Source organism: Elephantulus edwardii, unplaced genomic scaffold, assembly GCF_000299155.1.
Source record: "Elephantulus edwardii isolate Elephantulus edwardi_28Jun2011 unplaced genomic scaffold, EleEdw1.0 scaffold00046, whole genome shotgun sequence".
Taxonomy (NCBI): domain Eukaryota; kingdom Metazoa; phylum Chordata; class Mammalia; order Macroscelidea; family Macroscelididae; genus Elephantulus; species Elephantulus edwardii.
Genome location: NW_006399796.1, coordinates 1,087,513 through 1,108,736, shown reverse-complemented (window position 1 = coordinate 1,108,736; position 21,224 = coordinate 1,087,513). Strand labels below are relative to the sequence as shown.

Sequence of the window (21,224 nt, the reverse complement as noted above, 5' to 3'; positions counted from 1 at the left end):
AGACTGGCAATTCCAGAGTGACAATAGTATCGATGCAGAACTTGTACACAGCTGAAGAGGCTGTCACAAGAGGCTGGAGTTTAAAATCAGGAATGCTATGTGTTAGGGTCGCATCTGTTCACCATACTTATTCAATCCTTCTCATTATTGCCTAGCAAATAATGGGAAAAGCTAGACTATGTGAAGAAAACACAGCATCCTGATTGGAGGAAAACTCATTCACTTCTGAGATGTGTGGACTACATAACCTGGCTTACTTTAGTGGAAGAAAAACTTGGAAGTACTGATAAAGATCAAGGCTACAGTCTTCAGTAAAGATTACACTTTAACATAAAAATTTCCACAGCTGGACCAATAGGCAAAGTCATGAAAAATGGAGAAAAGGCTTAAAGTTGGAATGATTTAATTTTGCCTGTATTCACAAATAACACCAGTGAAAGCAGCACTCAAGAAATCAAATGTTATATTGCACTGGGCAAATCTTGCCAAGGCAGAGCAAGAACGTCAGATAAAGACAAATGTGTGTCCGAACAAAAGTCATGGTATTTTCTATTGCTTCATATGCATATGAAAGCTGCACAATGAATAAGGAAGGCTGAGAGAGAACTGATGCCTTTGAATTATGGTGCTGATGAAGAATATGGAATATACCACAGACTGCATAAATAGACCATAGAAATCATAATTCCATCTTTGAAGAAGTATTGCCAGAATGCTCCTTAGGAAAGAGAATGCTGAGACTTTGTCTTATGTTCTTCGGACATGTTAAAAAGAATGACCAGTTACTGGTGAAGGACACTATGCCTGGTAAAGTAGAGGATGAGTGGGAAAGAAGACCTTCAACAAGACAGACTGACACAGCAGGTGCAGTAATGGGCTAAATATCAGCAAGAATATGAAGGTCATAAAGAATTGAATATGGCTTCACAGTATTTGCTATTGAGTCACCTGTGATGTATAGTGACCCTATGTAGAGCAGCTCTGAACCCTTTCCTGTCCTGAGCCAGTCTCAGTAACTCCAACACACCAACCCCCATCGCCCCAGTTACTGTATCAATCCATCTCATCTGGGGTCTCCCTCTCCTGTGCTGTCCCTCCACGCTTCCGGACCAATCTCTCCTGGCCATGAGCCCAAAGCTGTTGTTGATTGGTTGATTACCTTGAGTCCAGTGCAACTCATAGCGACCCTATGAACAAAATATCAACATTTTTAATAGAGTTTCTGGAGGCATGTTGTTTAGGAAGAGGATGCCACTCTTGCTTTCAAATATATATATATTTATTTATTTTTATTTTTTTTTACCAATTACGTTTTTATTACCACTTTAAAAACAATTGACTAGGGGAGCTCTGGTGGCCTAGTGGCAAGGAGCTGCAACTACAATCCCAGAGGCGCACGGTTCGAATCCACCAGATGCTCTGCCGGGGAAGGAGGGACTATCTCCTCCTGTACCAGTCAGATCTGATTTGACGGTACACTCACACAAAAATAATAAAAAAAAAAAAATTAAAAACAACAACAACAAAAAAACCCAACAATTGACTAAATGATGAGAGGTATATAACCACACTTGTCTCACAGTTTTCCAGACTGTTGGCATCTTTCTCATAAAGATACCAACATTGACAAGAGGTTTGTGGCAAAGCTAGCAACTTGACATTATTCTGGAATGAGATCACTGAGTACTGAGCTCCTACATTCCACTTTATCGACCTACTTATTAGTCACTTCCTAGACTGCCAACAGACAGGACCAGGTTACTGAATCATCCATCGTATCTTGCTGTCCCTGGAATCATAATTTGGGGATAGAAGCTGTGATGAGTATTCAATCTGATGAAAATTTTAGAAGTGAAGGGGAAAAAATTTCCCCAGTGTATCTTGATTTACAGAGCTGGGGGCGTCAGACAGTGCTGGGTTATCAGCGATGTCCATTGTCCTTCTCTAAATGGGTTTTCCACTTTCAGTTCTTCTTTGGATGCCACACTCTAAGGGCAACACCTACAAACAAGGAACTAGCAGATAATCATGACCAAGTCCACTGTGTAAGAGCACTTCCGGATGTTTTGCATTGGACATGCATCAAGGCCAGCCACACCAATTGCTGGACCTTCAGTCATCTCATTTCCTCTGTAAAGTCAGGGCAAGGGAGAGAAGCCTGGTAAAGTAATGCTTAGCAGAGAGTGACATTACAATACTGCCACACAGCATGAGGTTAAAATAGAAAGGGACATTACCTGGGGTGGCAGCTTATATAGCATCATTGTTCTGTGCCATCGAGTTAGAACTGACTCATAGCTGACTTTTCAGCAGATTTTCAGAGGCAATAAACCACATGAGGGGAGGTTGTCATCCTTCTTCCGCTGAGCAGCTAGTGAATTTGAAATGTGTGCCTTTGGGATTGCAGCACAGCTTCTTACCATTCAGCCACCAGAGCTCCCTACATAATATCATTACATTGTTTAATTATAGTATATTAATAAACCAAGACCATAGAAACTACAGAAATCTTCTCTACAAAAAATATTCTACCATGTATCAATCCTCATTTTTATCGAATGAGGGGACTATATGCTTCTCAGAAGAGCTATAATCACTAGGAAGGGAAGTGATACTGTGAGGAATCTACCAGAAGGTTCTGCCAGGCTACCTGCCGATATAGTATCTGTGGGTCAGCCTTGGGATCTGTCTGACTTCAAGCACTTGAGAGTCCAACAAGGGACTTAGAGGGCCCGGCTACACCTATGGAGGGATGGATTCAAGGTGACATGGGACCCAGAGAAACCATTGCATAAGTACTGATGGGCTCAGTTTGCTGTTATGGTCTTAGAGTCTGAACTGACTCATAGCTGACCCTTCAGGAGGTTTTCAGAGGCAGTTAACTGCACAGGAGAAGATGACACATTCTTCTCCCAAGGATCAACTGATGGTTTGAAATGCGTGCCTTTGGGCTTGTAGCAGAGCTTACCACTAGCCACCAGGGCTCTGATAGGCTCAGTTTGGACCTAGGATTTCAAAATATCTGTGACATTCAAAATGAGTCTTGGTAGCATAAGTGTATTACATGATGGACCGTTAACTAGGATGTGAGTGGTGTTTAAATCCACCAGGCACTGCATGGGAAGAAGATGGGCAGTCGCTTCCATTATGCTAAGTGAACTAACTCATCCCTCAAAGATAAATATTGTATTGTATAAAACCATTATTTTAGAATGAGTATAAGGATCCAGGAGGGGTGGGAGAAGCTGGAAGCAGAGGGATGTGGGTGTGTAGGGTAGGGAATTAATCATGGGGTTATACAATCTGATGGGTGAGGAGGTGGGGGAAATTGAAAGAATTTGTTCGAATTGGTATTCAAATTTTGTAAATAAACTAGTTGTTGTTGTTGTTGTTATGTGCCTTTGAGTCGTTTGCAACTCATAGCGACCCTATGTACAACAGCCCTAAACCCTGCTCTGTCCTGTGCCAATCGCATTGCCTCTGACACACCCATCCCAATTACCCCAGTCACTGAATCAATCCACCTCATAGAGGGTCTTTCCCTCCTGCGCTGTCCCTCTACCCTCCCAAGCATGATGTCCCTCTCCAAGGACCTGTCTCTCCTTACATGTCCAAAGTATGTCAGACGAAGCCCCAGAATCCTTGCCTCTAAGGAGTAGCCTGGTTTAACCCTCTCTAGGATGAATCTGTTTGTTTTCTTGGCAGTCCATGGTACATTCAGTACTCTTCTCCAGCACCACAGCTCAAAGGCATCAATTCTCCTTCTACCCTCCCTAGTCATTGTCCAACTCTCTGATGCATAACAAGTGATTACAAAAACCATGGCCTGTATCAGGCGCACCTTAGTCTCCAGAGAGACACCGTTGCTCTTGAGTACTTTAGAGAGGTCCCTAACAGCAGACTTTACCATCGCAATACTTTTTTTTTTTTATTTCCTGGCTGCTTGTGCCAAGAGTGTTGACCGTGGAGCCGAGCAAACTGAAGCTGTGAACAATCTCAATCTCTTTGCCAGTAAAAAATAAAAAAGAGAAAGATCGTTGGAGTTGTTGTGTGCCTTTGAGTCTAAACCAATTCACAGTTGATCCTCCAGTGGTTTTTCAGAGGCTATAAATTGCACAGATGGAGAATATCCATTATTCTCCTGCAGAGAAGCTAGTGGATTTAGACGACTTGCTGTTGAGGTGGCAGTGTGAATCCTTATCCACTAGGCTACCAGAGATTCCTCCTTTAAAGATTACAATCTCAAAACCCAATGGAGGAATTGCCATGAGCTGGAATCAAGCAAATACTCCTAGATACTGTGTAAGAGCATTTTTAAAAGTTTGATTTTATTATTATTATGATTATTAATTTTAATGAAAATTTACAGAAATTTTGGCTTTCCATTCATTCATTGTTCCACTTTTCTTCCTGTCCCTTCCCCACTCCCCGTTTACTCTTTTCTTGGAAAAGTACAAGAAAAATTCTTTCATTGTTTTACAATCCCTCCCCCCAGGTCCACTCCACTATGCAGCCTTCGTTCTAGGCTCCTGCCATGACAATAAAACCTAATCACATATCCCTTTTTAAACACTTTTCTCCCTCATCTGTTTCCATGAATATACCTTATTTATCCCCTCTTTCTCAGTCTCCCTGCAACCCAAATGCCAGTCCTGTTTTACAACAGTGGCATTATGCAGTATTTGTCCTTTTGTGACTGAGATATTTCACTCAGCATAATATCCTCCAGGGTCACCCATTTGTATACTATTGCATGAGTTCCTTGTTTTTCAATGCAGCATAGTATTCCATTGTGTGAATATACCACAGCTTCATTCATTTGTTGATGGGCACTCAGGTTGTTTCCAACTCTTTACTATTGTGAACATAGCCACGATAAACGTGGGTCTGCATATATCTGTTTGGATGTCGGTTATGGTTTCTTTGGGGTATATTCACAGTAGTGGAATTGCCAGGTCAAATGGTATCTCTATTTGCAACTTTTCGAGAAAGCGCCATACCGCCTTCCACAGTGGTTGCACCATTTTACTCTCCCACCAACAGTGAATAAGGGTTCCATTTTCTCCACAACCTCGCCAGCATTTGTTGCTTGCTGTTCTGTTAAATTTTTCTATTCTGACTGAGATGAGATGATATCTCATAGTTGTTTTGATATAAGAGCATTTTTAAACAACAACATAAAGGAGAGAGATAAGAGAATGGCTAACAAAGTGTTAAGGATTGTCTTTAGAATTGAAATAAACTATTCAATCATTCTACATATATTGAAAGAACATCTCTTTCCATGTGGGTGTTGGAGATACAATGGTAAATAAAACAGTTTCTCTCAAGAACATGTGATCAATTTTCTTCTCTGAAGCAATAAAGGTTGTTTCTGAAGGTTACAGACCACATGATTTATTGAAACAACTCCTAATCCATTGTCTAAGAGTTGTTTTTAGTAACAGGACACTTGCTTGAGGAACTGTTTATTCACTTTTGTAAAAAAGTTCCTTCTGTACCTGAATCCGTCATGACCTGGGTCTTCTGCATTTAAATACCATCTTACAAATGATACTTCGTATAACGAATGTCTACTTGTGGCTTCATGAACTCATCACTGTTATTATATTAGCATGTTTTATACTTAGAATAAGAAGGCCTGTATGAAATGAACACTGCATCTTTCTTATCATTGAACTTTTCTTTGGATACTTTTGCTCAATAAATGTTTATTATAGTACAAAATTGCACAGGACAAGTCAAAGGCAAGCATCAGCTTTAGCATTACATTGTCAATCTACAGAACGAACCTCCAACTTAACCTGGTTTCAAGAGCCAGAACACCAGCTTGTAACCCATTTCTGTCCTTGTCGACTGGCCTCAATGTATTTTATTTTTATTTACTCTTAAATTTTGTTTTTATGCCATAAAAAAGAGCACGTGGTCAATAGATGCCAAACACAGTAATAAATAATTATAAATATGATGGATACTAGAGATGAAAAAAGAGGTGCAATGAAAGAAAGCAACAGGTATCCTAAATTAAACTGGACATTCAGGCAATGGCTCTCTGAGAAGCTGTCCAGAGACTGTCCAGAAAAGGGAGTGAGGTGCAAAGGAAGATACTCTTGCCCCAATGTACAGCAAGTACCAAAGCCCTGAAGTAAGAAGTTTGTGCATTTCTACACATGGAGAGGAAAGACCCAGAAAAGACCTGGAGCCAATTGTGTAGTAAGGAGACCAAGAACTCACGAAGAGATGATGGGAGGAGTGGCCTTCTCTATAAGAAGCAACACCTGTTTCCCAGACAGGAGAGTGGGTGTGGGTAAAGTTGAACTTGTCAGAGGTCAGGAAGCTGAGGGGGGTATCTATTGGGTACAGTTTTCTTTGTGAAACAGCACAAAGGCATGAGAGAACTGGAAGAAGTGGTGAGGAGAAATGGTTATTACAGACAATGTAAGAGAGAGCTGAATTCACTCGCTGTGCCGTCCTTACTCCCTTCCAACCTGCCAAGTCCTCAAAATGCAGCCCCTCTTGACAATAGTTTTTGTTCTTGATATGATGACCAGGGCAAAGAGGTGATAGATCTCAGCACTAGAAATGTCTTCGGAGATCTTAACAGTCATTCACTTCTACTGTTTCACAATTAAGTAGCTATTCTCAACAGGAAGCAACTAAATGCCAAAAATGTGGCTACTGGCCTATCTCCCCAGGAAGCTGCCCCCTCCCTGGAAACTGTTGATATCCTCTTTTAACGATCTTCCCCTTTTTTATTAGATGGGCTTTTTTCTTTATTTCCTGTACCATCCTATTCATTTTATGCCTAAACAACTTAAACACAATTTATAATAATAATAATTACTATTATTATTTTCAAAGCTCTGAGTAATTTCCCTCCATCCCTGCTTACTAGTTTAACAATCACCTATTCATTTCTAAGCACCAAAATGAAATCAGTTCTTCAAGAAGGTGGCTATAGACCGAAGGGGGAGATTCAGTGTTCCTGGCCTGGAGTCAAGTGCATTCTAAGCAATGATGGCTTAACAATATCCCCAGTCATTTGCTCCTACATTCATGCACATACACAAATATGCTGGCCTCCAAGGACCTCTGAATCTGACTTGATTTTTTTTTTTTTAAGATTCAACCCCTAACAAAGTATACTAGTCTCTCACTGCAGTTCCAAATAATGACTTAAAAGTATTTCCCATTATAGCAAATCAGGCATGAAACATCCAAAAACAATTTTCCCAGAATACAGATATTGTGACTAGTTCATGGTAATTTTACCCAACCTCGCAATGCAGAGTGGAATGGGGGTGGGGATGGGGGAAGCTAACTACAGGAGCGTTGTTGTTATGTTCTGTCAAGTCAAATACAACTCATAGCCATTCTTTGAACAAAAAATGTGAGCTCTGTCTTCTGTTGTGCCATCCTCACCATCTCTAACATACTTGATCCCCTTGCTGCTGTCACTGGGCCAATTAATCTCATTAAAGGTCTTCTTTTTCACTGACCTTCCACCTTTCCTAGTATTATGTCCCTTTCCAAGGAATATCCCCTTCTAGCAAAATGCCCAAAGTATGTGAGACAAAGTTTTGCCTTCTTGGCGTCTATGGAGCACTTTGTGCCTTCTCCATGACATAGCTGTTTGTTCTTTTTGGCAGGCAGTCCATGGGATATTCAGTACTGTTCTATAACACTACAACTCAAATGCATCGATATGTCTTCTGTCATACAGCTCTCAAATGTATAGCAAGTGATTGAAAAGCCCATGGCCTGAGTCAGGTGTACCTCAGTCTTCAAACTGACATCGCTTAACAGTAATTTTAAGAGGTTCATGACTGCAGACTTTCCCAATGTAATACGTCTTTTAAATTCTTGACTGCTAGGGAAAAGGATGTTGATTGTGGATCCAAATAAGATGAAGTCGTTGACAATTTCAAACTTTTCTCCATCTATCATGATGACATCTATTGGTCAAGTGGTAAGGATTTTTGTCTTCTTTATGTTGAGATGTAATCTATATTGAAGGCTATAGTTTTTTTTATCTTCTGCAGTAAGCTCTTCAAATCCTCATCACTTTCTCCAAGCAAAGTTGTGTCATCTGCTTAATGCACACTGCTGACAGGTCTTCCTCCTATCCTGTTGTCACATTTTTTCTTCATAAAGTCTAGCTTCTTGAATGACTTGTTCAGCATATATACTGAATAGGTATGGGGAAAGGATACAGCCCTGATACACATCTTTTTTATTTTCACCAAGAAGTGTTCTCCTGCTCTGACTGGACAAGTTTTTTTGTCTAGGTATAGGCTTCATATGAAACTCTTGCAGGCACTGTGTCAACAGAGCTCATTGAGGGTTTTCATCTCTTTCTCTGACCCTTTCCCTTTCCCAGCATGATGACTTTGTCCAAGAACTGGCGCCTCTCGACAATATGCTCAAAGTATGTGAGAGGAAGTGTCACCATCCTTGCCACTAAGGAGAACCTGGTTGCAAATCCTTCATCACAGATGTGTTTGTTATTTTGCAAGTCCATGATATACCCAGAACTCTTTGCCAACAACGCAATTCAAAAGCATCAGTCTTTCTTCTATACCTTCCTTATTCATTGTCCAACTTTTAGATGCATAAGAAGCAACTGAAAATACCACGGCTTAGAAAAGGTGCACCTTATACAATCCCAGAGGCACACGGTTCGAATCCACCAGATGCTCTGCCGGGAAAAGGAGGGACAATCTCTTCCTGTACCAGTCAGATCTGATTTGACGGTACACTCACACAAAAATAAAAAATAAAAAAAAATAAAAATAAAAAAAGAAAAGGTGCACCTTAGTCTTTAAACTGACATCCTTTCTCTTTAGTACTTTAAAGAGGTTTTTCTATTAATCCTTTTCAGTGACTCTAACTAGTTACTAAAGTATGTCCTCAGTGCTAAAGTATTTCACAAGATATTTAGTATCTTACCCTAATATAATCGCTTTAAAACTCTAGCATCAAATTAATTTCAAATGAAACAGCATTCTGAAATTGCTTTGAAAATCACAGAATCCAGATAATTTGCTGCAGATCTGAGGAATGTACTCAATGACAAGAGTGGAGGCAAAGTGAGGAAAAAGTAAAGAGTTGTCCATGAAAGAACCTCATATTCTAGTCTGCAGATTGCTTCTAAGCCTGTAATTAGAGAGCTGGGCAAGGAGAAGAGGTTGTGAATGCTGCTAGATAAGTATGTAATACATAGTGCATGATATTGCTTTCTCCTTTTGCTGCTCTCTCTTCCTTACCAAAAAAGAAGGAAAATACATGTGGGAGAAAAATAAGTACTGAAGAGCAATGGTGTCGCTCTGGAGACTGAGTTGAGTCTGATACAGGCCACGGTCTTCGCAATCACTTGTTATGCATCAGAGAGTTGGACAATGATCAAGGAGGATAGAAGGAGAATTGATGCCTTTGAGCTGTGGTGCTGGAGAAGAGTATTAAGAATACCATGGACTACTGGGAAACAAACAGATTCATCCTGGAAAGGGTTAAACCGGGTGGCTCCTTGGAGGCAAGGATTCTGAGGCTCCGTCTAACATACTTTGGACATGTTGTGAGGAGAGACCGGTCCTTGGAGAGGGACATCATGCTTGGGAGGGTGGAGGGACGGTGCAGGAGGGGAAGGCCCTCTATGAGGTGGATTGATTCAGTGACTGGGGTAATCGGGATGGGAGTGTCAGAGACAGTGCTATTGGCAGGACAGAGCAGAGTTTAGGGCTATTGTACATAGGGTCGCTATGAGTGGCAAGCGACTCGATGGCACATAACAACAGCAACAACTTGCAGTTTATACAAAAGTTAACCATTGAATTCTCCCTGCTCTGTTTCTAGTTTCCTTCAGTTACCTTATGTTTCGGGATCTTTGGCGGCATAGTCCATAGCGAGCCGCTGCTAAGTCTGAGTCTACCAGTGGTACCACTTGTTATTGTTGTTGTATACCGTCAAGTAGAAACTGACTCATAGCTGACCTGCAAAAGGCTTTCAGAGGCAGTTTAACTGCATGGGAGGAGACTGCACATGTTTGTCCTAAGGAGCAGCTGACAGTCGAACTTCTTCATGCCTTTGGAATAGCAGCATTGCTCCTTACCACTAGTTCAACAGAGTTCCCTTGAGCTACTGTTGTTGTCGTCGTTAACTGCCATCAGTATGACTCATAGCGAGCCTGTGAACAAAAGACCTGAACCCTGATTTATAACTATCATTATTTCTCTATGTTCACAGAGTTTCCCGAGGCATGTATTTTAGGAAGTGGACGCCACTCCTGCTTCCAAACCTGAATCAATATGGTAGCTCCACCAAACACTGTCCATGATGGGTAATGATTATGGTGTTTGACACACCTACAGCACAGGGTTCAGCATCAGAGTAACTTCAAGTTACTCCCAGTACAGCAAATAGACCACTGCTGTACCACTTAAAAGAATGTTAATCCCAAAATCAATTAACACTTGGCCCAAAGGCCTATGGTCCAAGGGCTCTATCACCTTTTTTAAATACAGGCACACCCACCAAATGCTGGTTGACTATTAACCAGAGACCCCCGAGCCCATAGTTCATTTTAGCTAAATCTGGCAAGTCGAATCTGCTGACACCAGCTTGTGGGCCTAAAAAGCCAAAACACAACCAAGCATTCTGCTGGGTGAGCAATACAACTCACTACGAACTTTTCTTGTTGTGTACTGTAGAGTTGGGACCGATCCATAGCAGACCCTCCAGTGGATTTTCAGTGGTAGTTAATCGCTTGCCACCAGAAATCCCTAAGTGTAAAGTAGTTGAAGCAAAACTAGAACTGAGTTGAAAGAATCCAATGGTGAACTTTTGTAAAAACTGAAGTAACATTCACATTTACCTCTCTCTCTCTCTGTAAAAACAAAAGTGGCAGCATCCTGAAGTATGTAGTATACACTTGTCTAGTGGCTCTAATGGAGCTCTGGTGGCTTAGTGATAAGGAGTTGCTTACCATTCCAACAGTAAACAGTTCAAATCTACTAGCTGCTCTGAGGGAGAAAAACAGGCAATCTTTTCCCATGAGATTTACTGCCAATGAAAACCTGCTGGAGAGTTTGCTGTGGGTTGGTTTTACCCAAGAAGGTACATAACAACTATTAGTGGCTCTGAGAGAGAGCAAAATGAACTATCTCCTATGGAATTGATAGCCTTGGAAACCCAGCTGAAGGTCAATCAAGAGAGTCGGAATCAAAACAATGAGAAAGTGACTGTAAACAGTACATGGGATATAAAGACTTAGAAAAATATCCATCAACCATGGACAGATTACCCACTAAACAATGTAAGCATGGGCTTATTGTGTTTACTTACTCGTCTGTAGTGACTGTTGTAGGGGGAAGCATGCAAAACCATTCACAACAGATTAGTAAGTAAGCATAAGTAAGCCTGTGCTTGTTCCCACGTTTACTGTACGCTGTCAGGATTTTAAGAAGCTTTGGTTTTGTAGGAAGTTGTGGTAGGATTCGGAGAAGACAAAATGCTAGCTACACCTAGAAACAAAATCTTTGTTGTGATGGAAGAAAAAAGTAAAATTGTTCACTACAGATTAAAACACGAGTAAATCAGAGTTTACCTTGTTTATATCTGACACTACTATCAACACATAGCTCCATCAAGACAGAGGCGATAGCAAGGAAACATTCAGTCACTGAGCTTCAATTCTCCTAGTTCACATTTTTTCATTCACACACCATACTGCAATTAACCAAGCCTCCTTCTTAATGACCACGTCCCTCACACAGCATAATATAATGAGGTTAGCATCAACCCACAGATGCTCCATTATGAAACCCAGAGCGTTTACTTGGGGTGGAGAGTATGTAAAACAATGAATTAGACAAGTTGCAAGCGAGCTCCTTTCTTGACGTCTACCAAAAGAAGACCTAACCAGGTTCCTTCCTTCTCCCTGGCTGCCAGAGCCCCAATGGTTTACTTAAAATTTAACAGCTCCCCAAGAGGATCCTTCAAAAGAAAAGGAATTTCACAATCTTGAACAGGCTCCCTCCTCTTACTTTAATTTTCCCCAACCACCTACACTCTCACAAGAGAACTTTTGTGTACATAAAACTCAGGAAACAAAGCATACAAACACTCACACACAAATAAACTCCCCAAACTCACACCAGCGTATAATTGTGTTTGGGTTGGAGCTTTTCCAGCCCTATCACCCGGTCTCTGTTAGGAGTAAATGAAACCCTTTGCTTTGGTAAAGTTAAAAAACAGACAAACTTTCCTCAGTTTCAAGCTGCACAAGGCTCCCCTCACATCTCTAAGGTCCCCCCAAGCCCACCCCCCCAATGAACTCAATGCAGAAAAGCCAGCAGGGGAGCGAAAACCAAAAACCCCACCATTAAAAGAGAAAACCCCTATTTCAAAAGTAAAGTCCTTTCACTTCTCAATCCTTTCCTCAGCTTCTCCTTTTGGCAGGAGCCACAATGTTTTCAATTTCTGAAAATCCTTTTCAAGGGACTCAGGCTTCCTTGCTGTCTTCAGACGACCAGCTTTCGGCTGTCCTGATGCAAGTAGGAGGCCTCTTCCTAAGCCCATTTTTCATTCTTGGATCAAGACTGTTTTGTTTCTCGAAAAATTTAACAAACGGTCTTTAGTAGGCTGGCTGAGCCAAGTCTTGATTCCTTCTCCCCTACAGTCTGAATCACTGTCTGGTGAGAACAGATCCTGCGATGGGTATTATCCAACCCCGCAAAATCCGTCTCCAACCACTCTGTGAAGGGCGCAGAGAAGCGGCAAAGTTATCTACTACAGTTCACTCTTACCACTCCCATCCATCCTCAACATTCCCTTCCTGCTCCGCAGAAGTCTTCCGGCTCCTGAGAGGAATCAAAAATCCTACCTTCCTTGGAATCCTCTGCTTCTGCGTACATGGTGTCAGGATAACTGGCTGCAGGGGCGATTACCGCTGACATGTACTCGGCGGAGTGGCAAATCCACTCGGCGGCAAAAACTCGCACCAGTCAGAAAATAAAAGGAAGGCAAGCCACTAAAATCAAAACCTCCCCAGGGCGGGAGGGCTGGTTCTGGTGCAGGGATTTTTCAGGAGGAAAGTTCTGCAACGGTGACGAATCGCGTCTCGGCTGCGCGGCAGGAGTCCGCCCCCGGGGCCGCGCGCCTCGGTCGGTCGCTGGGCGGAGGCGACCTGGCCCTGCGCACGCACACAGGTGGGGCCGCGGCCGGGAAGGCAGCCCCCGCAAGTAGAGGCAGCGGCTTGGTGCTGGTCTACACACATAACTGAAACAGGCATGCAGTAGGGGTAAAATGAGTCTCATCTCTGTGGTTTCCTATTGTTTTAAAAACTTATACTGGGGAGGGGGGGGCAGCTTCTGCATCTTTGTGATCCATTTTCCCCCACCCATTTGACTTGCCTTGTCCAAGATCTTACACACAAAGAAAGAGTTTAAACGCTGCTCAGCTGTGCATGTTACTTGCAAAAGTACTGGCCACGTGGATGTTAAGGACCAGCTTCACAAAGCATTGGGAGTGAGCCCAAGAGCGGGTCTTCATAAGATCAGCTGCCTCCTACCCTTACCTTGGCACATTAAAAGCAGACTGAGCCTCTTACTCATACAGACAGCCTAGTCCCTGGCGAGCACGTTCAACTCAAATCCCAGTCTGCCCAGCAGTTACACGAAAAGAAGATCTTAAAACGAAGAACGCTTTACCCTCTGCGTGCTGCGACCAATGAAAGATAAAATTGCAGGGAAGGTGGTAATTCAAACTTAAAATGCTGGTAACATAAAGAGGCTGGAGAACCTTGAGGACGGATCTTAGTTCAGCCCCTGTCATTTACTCACACAGGACAAACCCCTGGAGAGAAAATCAGAACTTTGTAGGGTTTGGAGCACCAGAGACAAAAGCTGCCACTGATACACCTGTCCCATAGAAGTGTTTGCAGAGCAGTTATTTTATTACCAACCTTAGGTAGAAAGTCTTCAAGTCATATCTGAAAGATTGACTTGGAAATTGTAAGCAAACTAACAGCCTTTTAATAAATGTATCTCCAGGCACTCTTTCCTCACTAAAATTGGAGGCATGGTGGTAAATTTATTGAGGGAAATAAATAAAAAATTCAAAGACATTGAATTAAAGTTCAGTTCTGCATTTATTGTTTGTATAATCTTAAGTAAGAATTTCAGAGCTTCCATTTACTTCCTCTTTGGTAAAAGGAGGATTAAAAACAATATTTTGTTTACTTCACAGATTTAAGTTTGGTATTGAATAAGGTACTGTGGTTTGGCAAACATGAATGCATAGCTTAATACAACTCGAAACAAAAAACTCATTGTCTTGAAGTGGAAACTAACTCATAGTTGACTCTCCAGTGGTCTCTGAGGCTATAAATTTCCTGAGAACAGAGTGTCCATTTATCTGAGGAGTCAGAGATAGATTCCAACCTCCAGAGAGGCCTTGGCCTCGGGCTTAGCAGTGTAGCTCCTTAATAACACCACTACTAGAGCTCCCTCTCTTTGTTCAAACTGCACTCCAATGGTTAAGCCCCAGGTTGCTAACAGAAAGATTGGTGGTTCGAATCCACCTCACAGCTCTTGCTAGCAACAGACCTGGAATTTTGCAATCCCAGAGGTGCGCAGTTCAAATCCACCAGATGCTCTGTTGAAGAAGGAGGAACAATCGCCTCCTGTACCAGTCAGATCCAATTTGACGGTACACACATAAAATAAATAAATACATAAATAAATAAAAAGACCTGGAATTTGCTTTTGCAAATATTTCAACCATGAAAACCCTACAGGTTCTGTTCTCATATAAGGTTACTGTGAGTTGAATTTGTTACAAATAAAATCTGTTAAAAATAAAAAATATGCTAGGCATCCTCCAGCCGGCTCCAACTCATAGCAACCTTATCTGTTATAGGAGAAAATGTTCTAGCCGTGCCCCGAGCCATCTACATGATTCTTAGTATGTCTGAGCCCATTGCTGCAGCTCATAGGGTTTCCTGAGCTTTTATTAACCCTCTACTTTATCACCTGTGAGGTCCTTTTCTAGCAACTCATTCTTCCTGATGACATGACATCTCCAAAGTAAGTGACTGAGTGTGTCATCATGGGAAATATCATCTATGCAACAAGATATTCAGGTTTTCTTTCAGTGTCTGTCACTATTGGGTATGAACAGGTAAGAGTGTGATTAGGCGATTTGTAAGCGGTAAATGCTATTATTAATATAAATCCTAGAGACTGCTGAATTATTCAAACAGAATTGAAACTTTATCTCAATTTCTCTAGGAGAAAAAAACCCAATAAAACAGGATAATAAGAAGAGGACATAAATAGCCAGTGAAGAGAACAGTTGCCCGAGGCACAAAGACTTGCTTGAAGCTCAAAGCATTTGAGGATCCAATCCGGACTTGCCAAGGACCCAATGTCCAAGACCCAGTAGGAGTCCAAGCCAACCCAAGCAGAGTCCAACCCTGCAAAGCAATGAGACTGATACCCTCCCTGGCATTCTCCATTAGTCTCTGGAGACAGAGAGCTGGAGTGGTGAGATCTGGAGTGGCCCTCTTCCCTCTGATCCTGGCTGTTCCGTTTACCTTTGAAGATTCTAGCAGAAAACTGTATGCAGAGTGAAAGAGCAGTACTTTGAAAGCCTTGGACAGTCACTACTTTCTTTGACCAGTTGTAAAGTTTCAGTCCTGTGTTTATTCTTTATTTGCTAGGACAATTTTGGGCTGTTTCTACTAAATAAAGCAATAAATGTGGTCTTTTTAATAGTTAAAGAGAGAGAAAGAAGGAGAGAAACAGGGGGAGTTCTGGTGACCTAGTGGCAAGGAGCTGCAACTACAATCCCAGAGGCGAACGGTTCAGTTCCACCAGATGCTCTCCCGGGGAAGGAGGGACAATCTCCTCCTGTACCAGTCAGATCTGATTTGACGGTACACGCACACAAAAATAATAAAATAAAAAAATAAAGAAAGAAATTTAAAAAAAGGAGAGAAACATCTGTAAAATGTCAGTGTTGTAGAGTCTCCTGGAAACTGACCTAGTTTTCATGGGTTAGCCTGCTAACTGAAAGGTGGTTGTTGTTGAAAGGTACTGAAAGGCAGTTTAAATTCACCAGTTCAATTTATCTGTGGGATAAAGAGGGGCAACCTTCTCTCGTAAAGTTTACAGCCCCAGAAGTCTAGTCAGGATGAACTGGATGGAAGTGGGTAGTTCTGAAAGTGGCCCTTTTGCCAGACTTCCTGGTTCAGGAGCTTGAAAGGGGAGACATGATTGCCACCTTAGCTGAAATTCATTCTGAACACAAAGCAGTACCTCCTTACTAACACTAGCCGGTCAGAAATGGCCTTTCTTGTTTGACCAGAAGGATCATTCTGCGGTTCCTCTCCCTCATGCATCTGCCTTTACACTCCACACCAGAGTCCAGATGCACAGAGGGAGTATCACAGGGTTCTACCAGGATTGTGCATGACACAGGTAAGACAGCTCCCACCAGTCCCCAACTGCTGTAAGATCTAAAACCTGCTCAAGGTGATGATTATCTAAACACCAAAAACCAAAAACTGAACTTACTGCTGTTGTTGAAATTTTGACAATTCCATTTCCACACCTGATGGACCCCAGGCAGGCTATCTTCTGCCCTATCCTTACAGAAAGCACCCTCATAAGAAGCATCTATTAAATGTCCTTTAGCAAATTCAATGAGCACACGTGATATGAGGTATGTTACAGTACATGCCCTGATGGCTCTGCCTCAGCTGTTTTGCTTGTTTTAACACTGGGTTCATGAAGCGGCCTTCAGCCCTGCTCAGGTTAGTCAAGGAGAACAACTGCTGAATGAACAATTTGAGCGCCAAGTCAGCCTTGTAATTAAATTTAGAGTCATTTTAGCAGCTCAGTAGAGCCCTGGACATTTCATCAGCAATCCTTAGGAAACCTACAGAGAAATTCCTTTTGTATTTCAATACACCCCAGCAGTCACCTTGAGGAAGAAAGTCTTGATCTAGCCTCAAGAGCAATGAATACACATCTTAATTTGAAAAGAATGTATATGATAAGGACACTACTTCATTGTCTATAAATAACCTCAAAGTTATATGCCTCAGGCAGATGATACAGTCCTATGTCCTCTGGTCTTCTGATTTGCATTAAGCTTATCATAAGACCTTGGTTTTGCAGTGTTTTATACTTAAGGGAGTGAGTTATTTTTAGCTCCAGTGAATAATGCATGAACTGTCTCATGAATCTAGAGACTAAGGTGCACCTGATTCAGGCCATGGTCTTCACAGTTACTTGCTACGTCCAGAGAGCTGGACAATGACTAAGGATGATAGAAGAAGAATTGATGCCTTTAAGCTGTGGTGCTGGAGATGAGTATTAAATACACTTTGGACTGCTAAGACAACAAACAGGTTTGGCCTTGGGAGGGTTAAACCAGGCTGCTCCTTGGAGGCAAGGATTTTGAAGCTCCAGCATCATACTTTGGGCATGTCCCAAGGAGGGGCCAGTCCTTGGAGAGGGACATCATGCTTGGAAGTGTGGAGGGACAGAACAAGAGAGGAAGACCCTGGATAAAATGGATTGACTCAGTGCCTGGAGTAATGGGGGAAGGTGTATCAGAGACCATGAAATTGGCTCAGGATATAGCAGGATTCAAAGCTGTTGTATATAGGGTTGCTATGAATAGGAGTTGACTCAATGGGACATAATAACAACAACATAATGAAGCTTAGTGAATAAGGAGTTGTGCTGTCAACCCAATGGTATGTGGTTCGAATACACCAGCTGCTCTGAGGGAGAAGGACAATTTCCTCCCATGCAGTTTGCAGCCTCTGAAACCCCACTGGATGGTCAGCTAGGACTCAATGGCAATGAGCTGAGTTGAGATCATAATAACTTACATCTCTTATCAATGAGACTTGTCCACTCTTTTATGTGTAAGAAATAGATTCCAACATCATTTACCTGACAATATGTTTGGAAGTCACACCAGCATGTTGCCTGATACAATAGAAGTTACATCACTTCTTATTTAATATAAAAATGTATGTAAGTAATATATTGAATACTTACTCATTTCTAATAAGGAATCTCCCTCATTCTGATCAAAATGGGAGAAATGCTGCCTAAGATTCTAACAATTTTCATCACCAAAAGTTTACATGTAAAGTGCATGTAAATAAACCTTCCCAATTTGACTGAAACTGGTAAGTTCTGACCACAGATTTAAAAAATTCAACTTTTTAAGACATTTTGGTTCTCTTCTTAAGCAAGGTTTTAATGCAAATTTTCAAACTATCATAGAGCAATAGAAAAATGCGCTTAATTTTTACTTGTTGCTGCACGAAGTAGATTTTGATCCTTGGCAACCTCACGTGTGTCAGAGCAGAGCGGTGCTTCAGAAAGACTTTAACAGCTCATTCTTTGGAAGTAAACTGCCAGATTTTTAAAGAAGTACAAGAGACGTGTTGGTGAGCACATTAGCTGTACCACACAGTATCTGCATACCGCAGTGTTGGCTTTGTAAGCTTTGACTTGCAACCAACTCATAGCTGATCCGTAAGTGGGTTATCAGAGGTTTTAAACAGCACAGGAGGAGACTGCTCATCTTTTGCCCCATGAAGCAGCTAGTGGATCTGAACTACCAGTCTTTGGGTTGGCAGCACAACTCTTTACCCACTTAGGCCACCAGAGCTCCCTTCAAACATCAACAAACTGTTTTTAAAAGGGGGGGGGTACCTTTGTAACTTCTATGTGTACATGCCAGATGTCTGCTGGGAAGTATAGAGACAGTTGTTTTCAGACTCAAACACACGAGAAGACAGAAGAATTACGGAAAGGAAGTGAGGTTTATTTCAATGGTTTCAAATAGTCTGTTTGCATTCAAGAATGTAAAAATTTTCTACAGTGAAAACCACGAAGACTCCCTGCAAATTATGTCATTGTATGTTTGTGGCTTCTAGGTCACAAGAATCTCAGGTCACAAAAGCAGTCGTTTCATCAATATTTTTATTTCTACTCTGCTGATAGGAGGAAAACTCTGTACATACAAAATTTAGGTCAGGACAAAAAAAATATTTACTTTGCATAAAAAGTGACTTTCTTCTATGTGACTTTGAGACTTTCCTTTGACTTCTGTATTATTTTTGTCTATACCCTTGGATGTCTTTTAGAGACTTCCATGATTTATAAAGATGGCTTGCGATCTCTCTCCTAATATGCAGGAAGATTTGTGATTTTAGCCTTGTTAGGACTGACTGCAGACTTTGGCTCAGACACTCTGCATTTAATCTTCCGTAACAGAAGTACATCTCATGAGTGCCTCCTCACAGCCCCATCCCAACGCAAATTGATCTGGCTCCCTTTGCTTTAAGAAAATTTTATTTACCAGAAATAAAGGCGATGCTCAAATAAAAGTTGCCGTTAATTTCTGTTGTGTAAACCCACGATTCGTAGCAACCCTCTGTAGCCTAGGATGGGACTATTTACTATGAGCCATAGGTTTTTCCTCCAGAAATAAATTACCAAGATTTCTTCCTAGTCTGCCTTAATCTAGAAGCTCCACTCAAACCTTTATCATAGCAACAGAAAAGCCTCTACTGGTAGGTAGGTGGTGCACTTAAATTACCCTGGTTGGGTCACCCACATGGAAAGCAATAATTCTATCACTGAACCACCACTGCACCACTTCCCACACTCTCTCAGATTCTGTATCATATAATAGCAATGGTCACTCAGCTACCATCCCAACGGGTCAAGCCCTCAAGTGACTACATGCTTATTTGTTTCGTATCAAGTTGAGGTTTGGGATTTTGGACAGTGGAGTGGGACAAAATTGAAGAAATAAAGGAAGAGAAGCTGAGGATGAGTATATAAATAAGGGAGGGGGAAGTCTGCTGGTAAATGGGCCCTGGGATCTTCAAGTTTGTTATAGACAAACACTCTCCTTAGTCTCCCCTATGACATCATCAGCAAATTTCTCATAATCACTCTGCAAAAAACTAAGTATTTCTGAGAGAATGAGAGGAAGTGCTGAGGTCAGAGAGGAGAATACCCAGAGAAAATCAATTTAGAATATGCTTGTTTTCTAGGGGAAAGTTGTCATTGTTTGCTTTTATTTTTTTAAGAAATCTCCCATATTAAAATGATTAAATACTTTCTCTGTCAGCTATAAAAATACTGTCCTAACAATTTATGAACCACAAGATCCTTCTATTATAATACTTAACAATGTCTTACATTTATATAGATTTTATTTAGCTTTTCAAATTAACCACACCCCACCCCCAGTCATTATCCTCCTTTGACAGATAAGGAATAGAAAGTTACATACTTTGTTCATGCCATAAAAGTAAGTGGAAAATTTTCTTTAGAATGAATGCAATCTAGGCTTCCTGAATTCTATATTCTGTCTGATTTACTCTATTAAACTGCTCCTGTAAAATTCTATAGAGGAATAACTAAAAAATGGCTATATTGAGAGGTTCCTAAAGAATTTAAGCCTGGCCATGGTTCTTATAGACACTGTTCTAATTACTCTTTTAAATGCTTAGATCACATACTAAAAGCTATCCATTCCTAACAGCCAATGCTTAAACAAGATCTATATTCAATTATTCAACTGAATATATATTCCAAACCCACTGACATTGAGTTGAAATCAACTCATAGCTGATCTTCTGGTGGGTTTTCCCAGGGCTGTAAATCAAATAGGAAAAGACTGTCTATGATTCTTCCATGAAGCAGCTGGTAAAATTGAACCACTTGCCTTTGGGTTGGCTGTGTAACATCTTACTCACCAGGCCACCAGAGTTCCCAATAACTTCAATTTTATTTTTTTTCCTTCCTGTTACATATAATCACAGCCGTTTGTAATTGAAGATTTAAAATTCGGACAGGATCCTGAGATGTAAGGTTGCCAGACTTGACTCCTTGAAAACTTGGGGACTTAGGCAGGGTTATTAGCACTACTGGAAGCACAGTCAGCACTGAATGTACTTATTTTAGAACTCTGGTTGGTGCATATGGTTTTTGCCTGGCTGCTAACCACAAAGCTGGGGACTAAAACACACCCAGCAATGGCTGGCGATCTGCTTCTGTGAAGATTACAACCAAGAACTCCCCTGCACTTCCTTTGAAAGGAAAATTTAAAATAATAATAATGTCCCCAAACCCATACCTTTGATCTGTATTGTAAGAACCTATACCTTTGATCTGTATTGT

General features: G+C 41.3%; 1 protein-coding gene across 1 annotated transcript in view; it reads right to left on the bottom strand.

Annotated features, from left to right (window-relative positions):
- The window catches only part of LOC102874817 (tumor necrosis factor alpha-induced protein 8-like), a 50,644-nt gene extending 37,691 nt beyond the window's left edge, over positions 1-12,953 (bottom strand). The window contains exon 1 of the mRNA XM_006885988.1: positions 12,881-12,953. Within this exon, the coding sequence (XP_006886050.1) occupies positions 12,881-12,953 (73 nt within the window). The remainder of the gene's footprint in view (positions 1-12,880) is intronic.
- Positions 12,954-21,224: the final 8,271 nt, after the last annotated feature.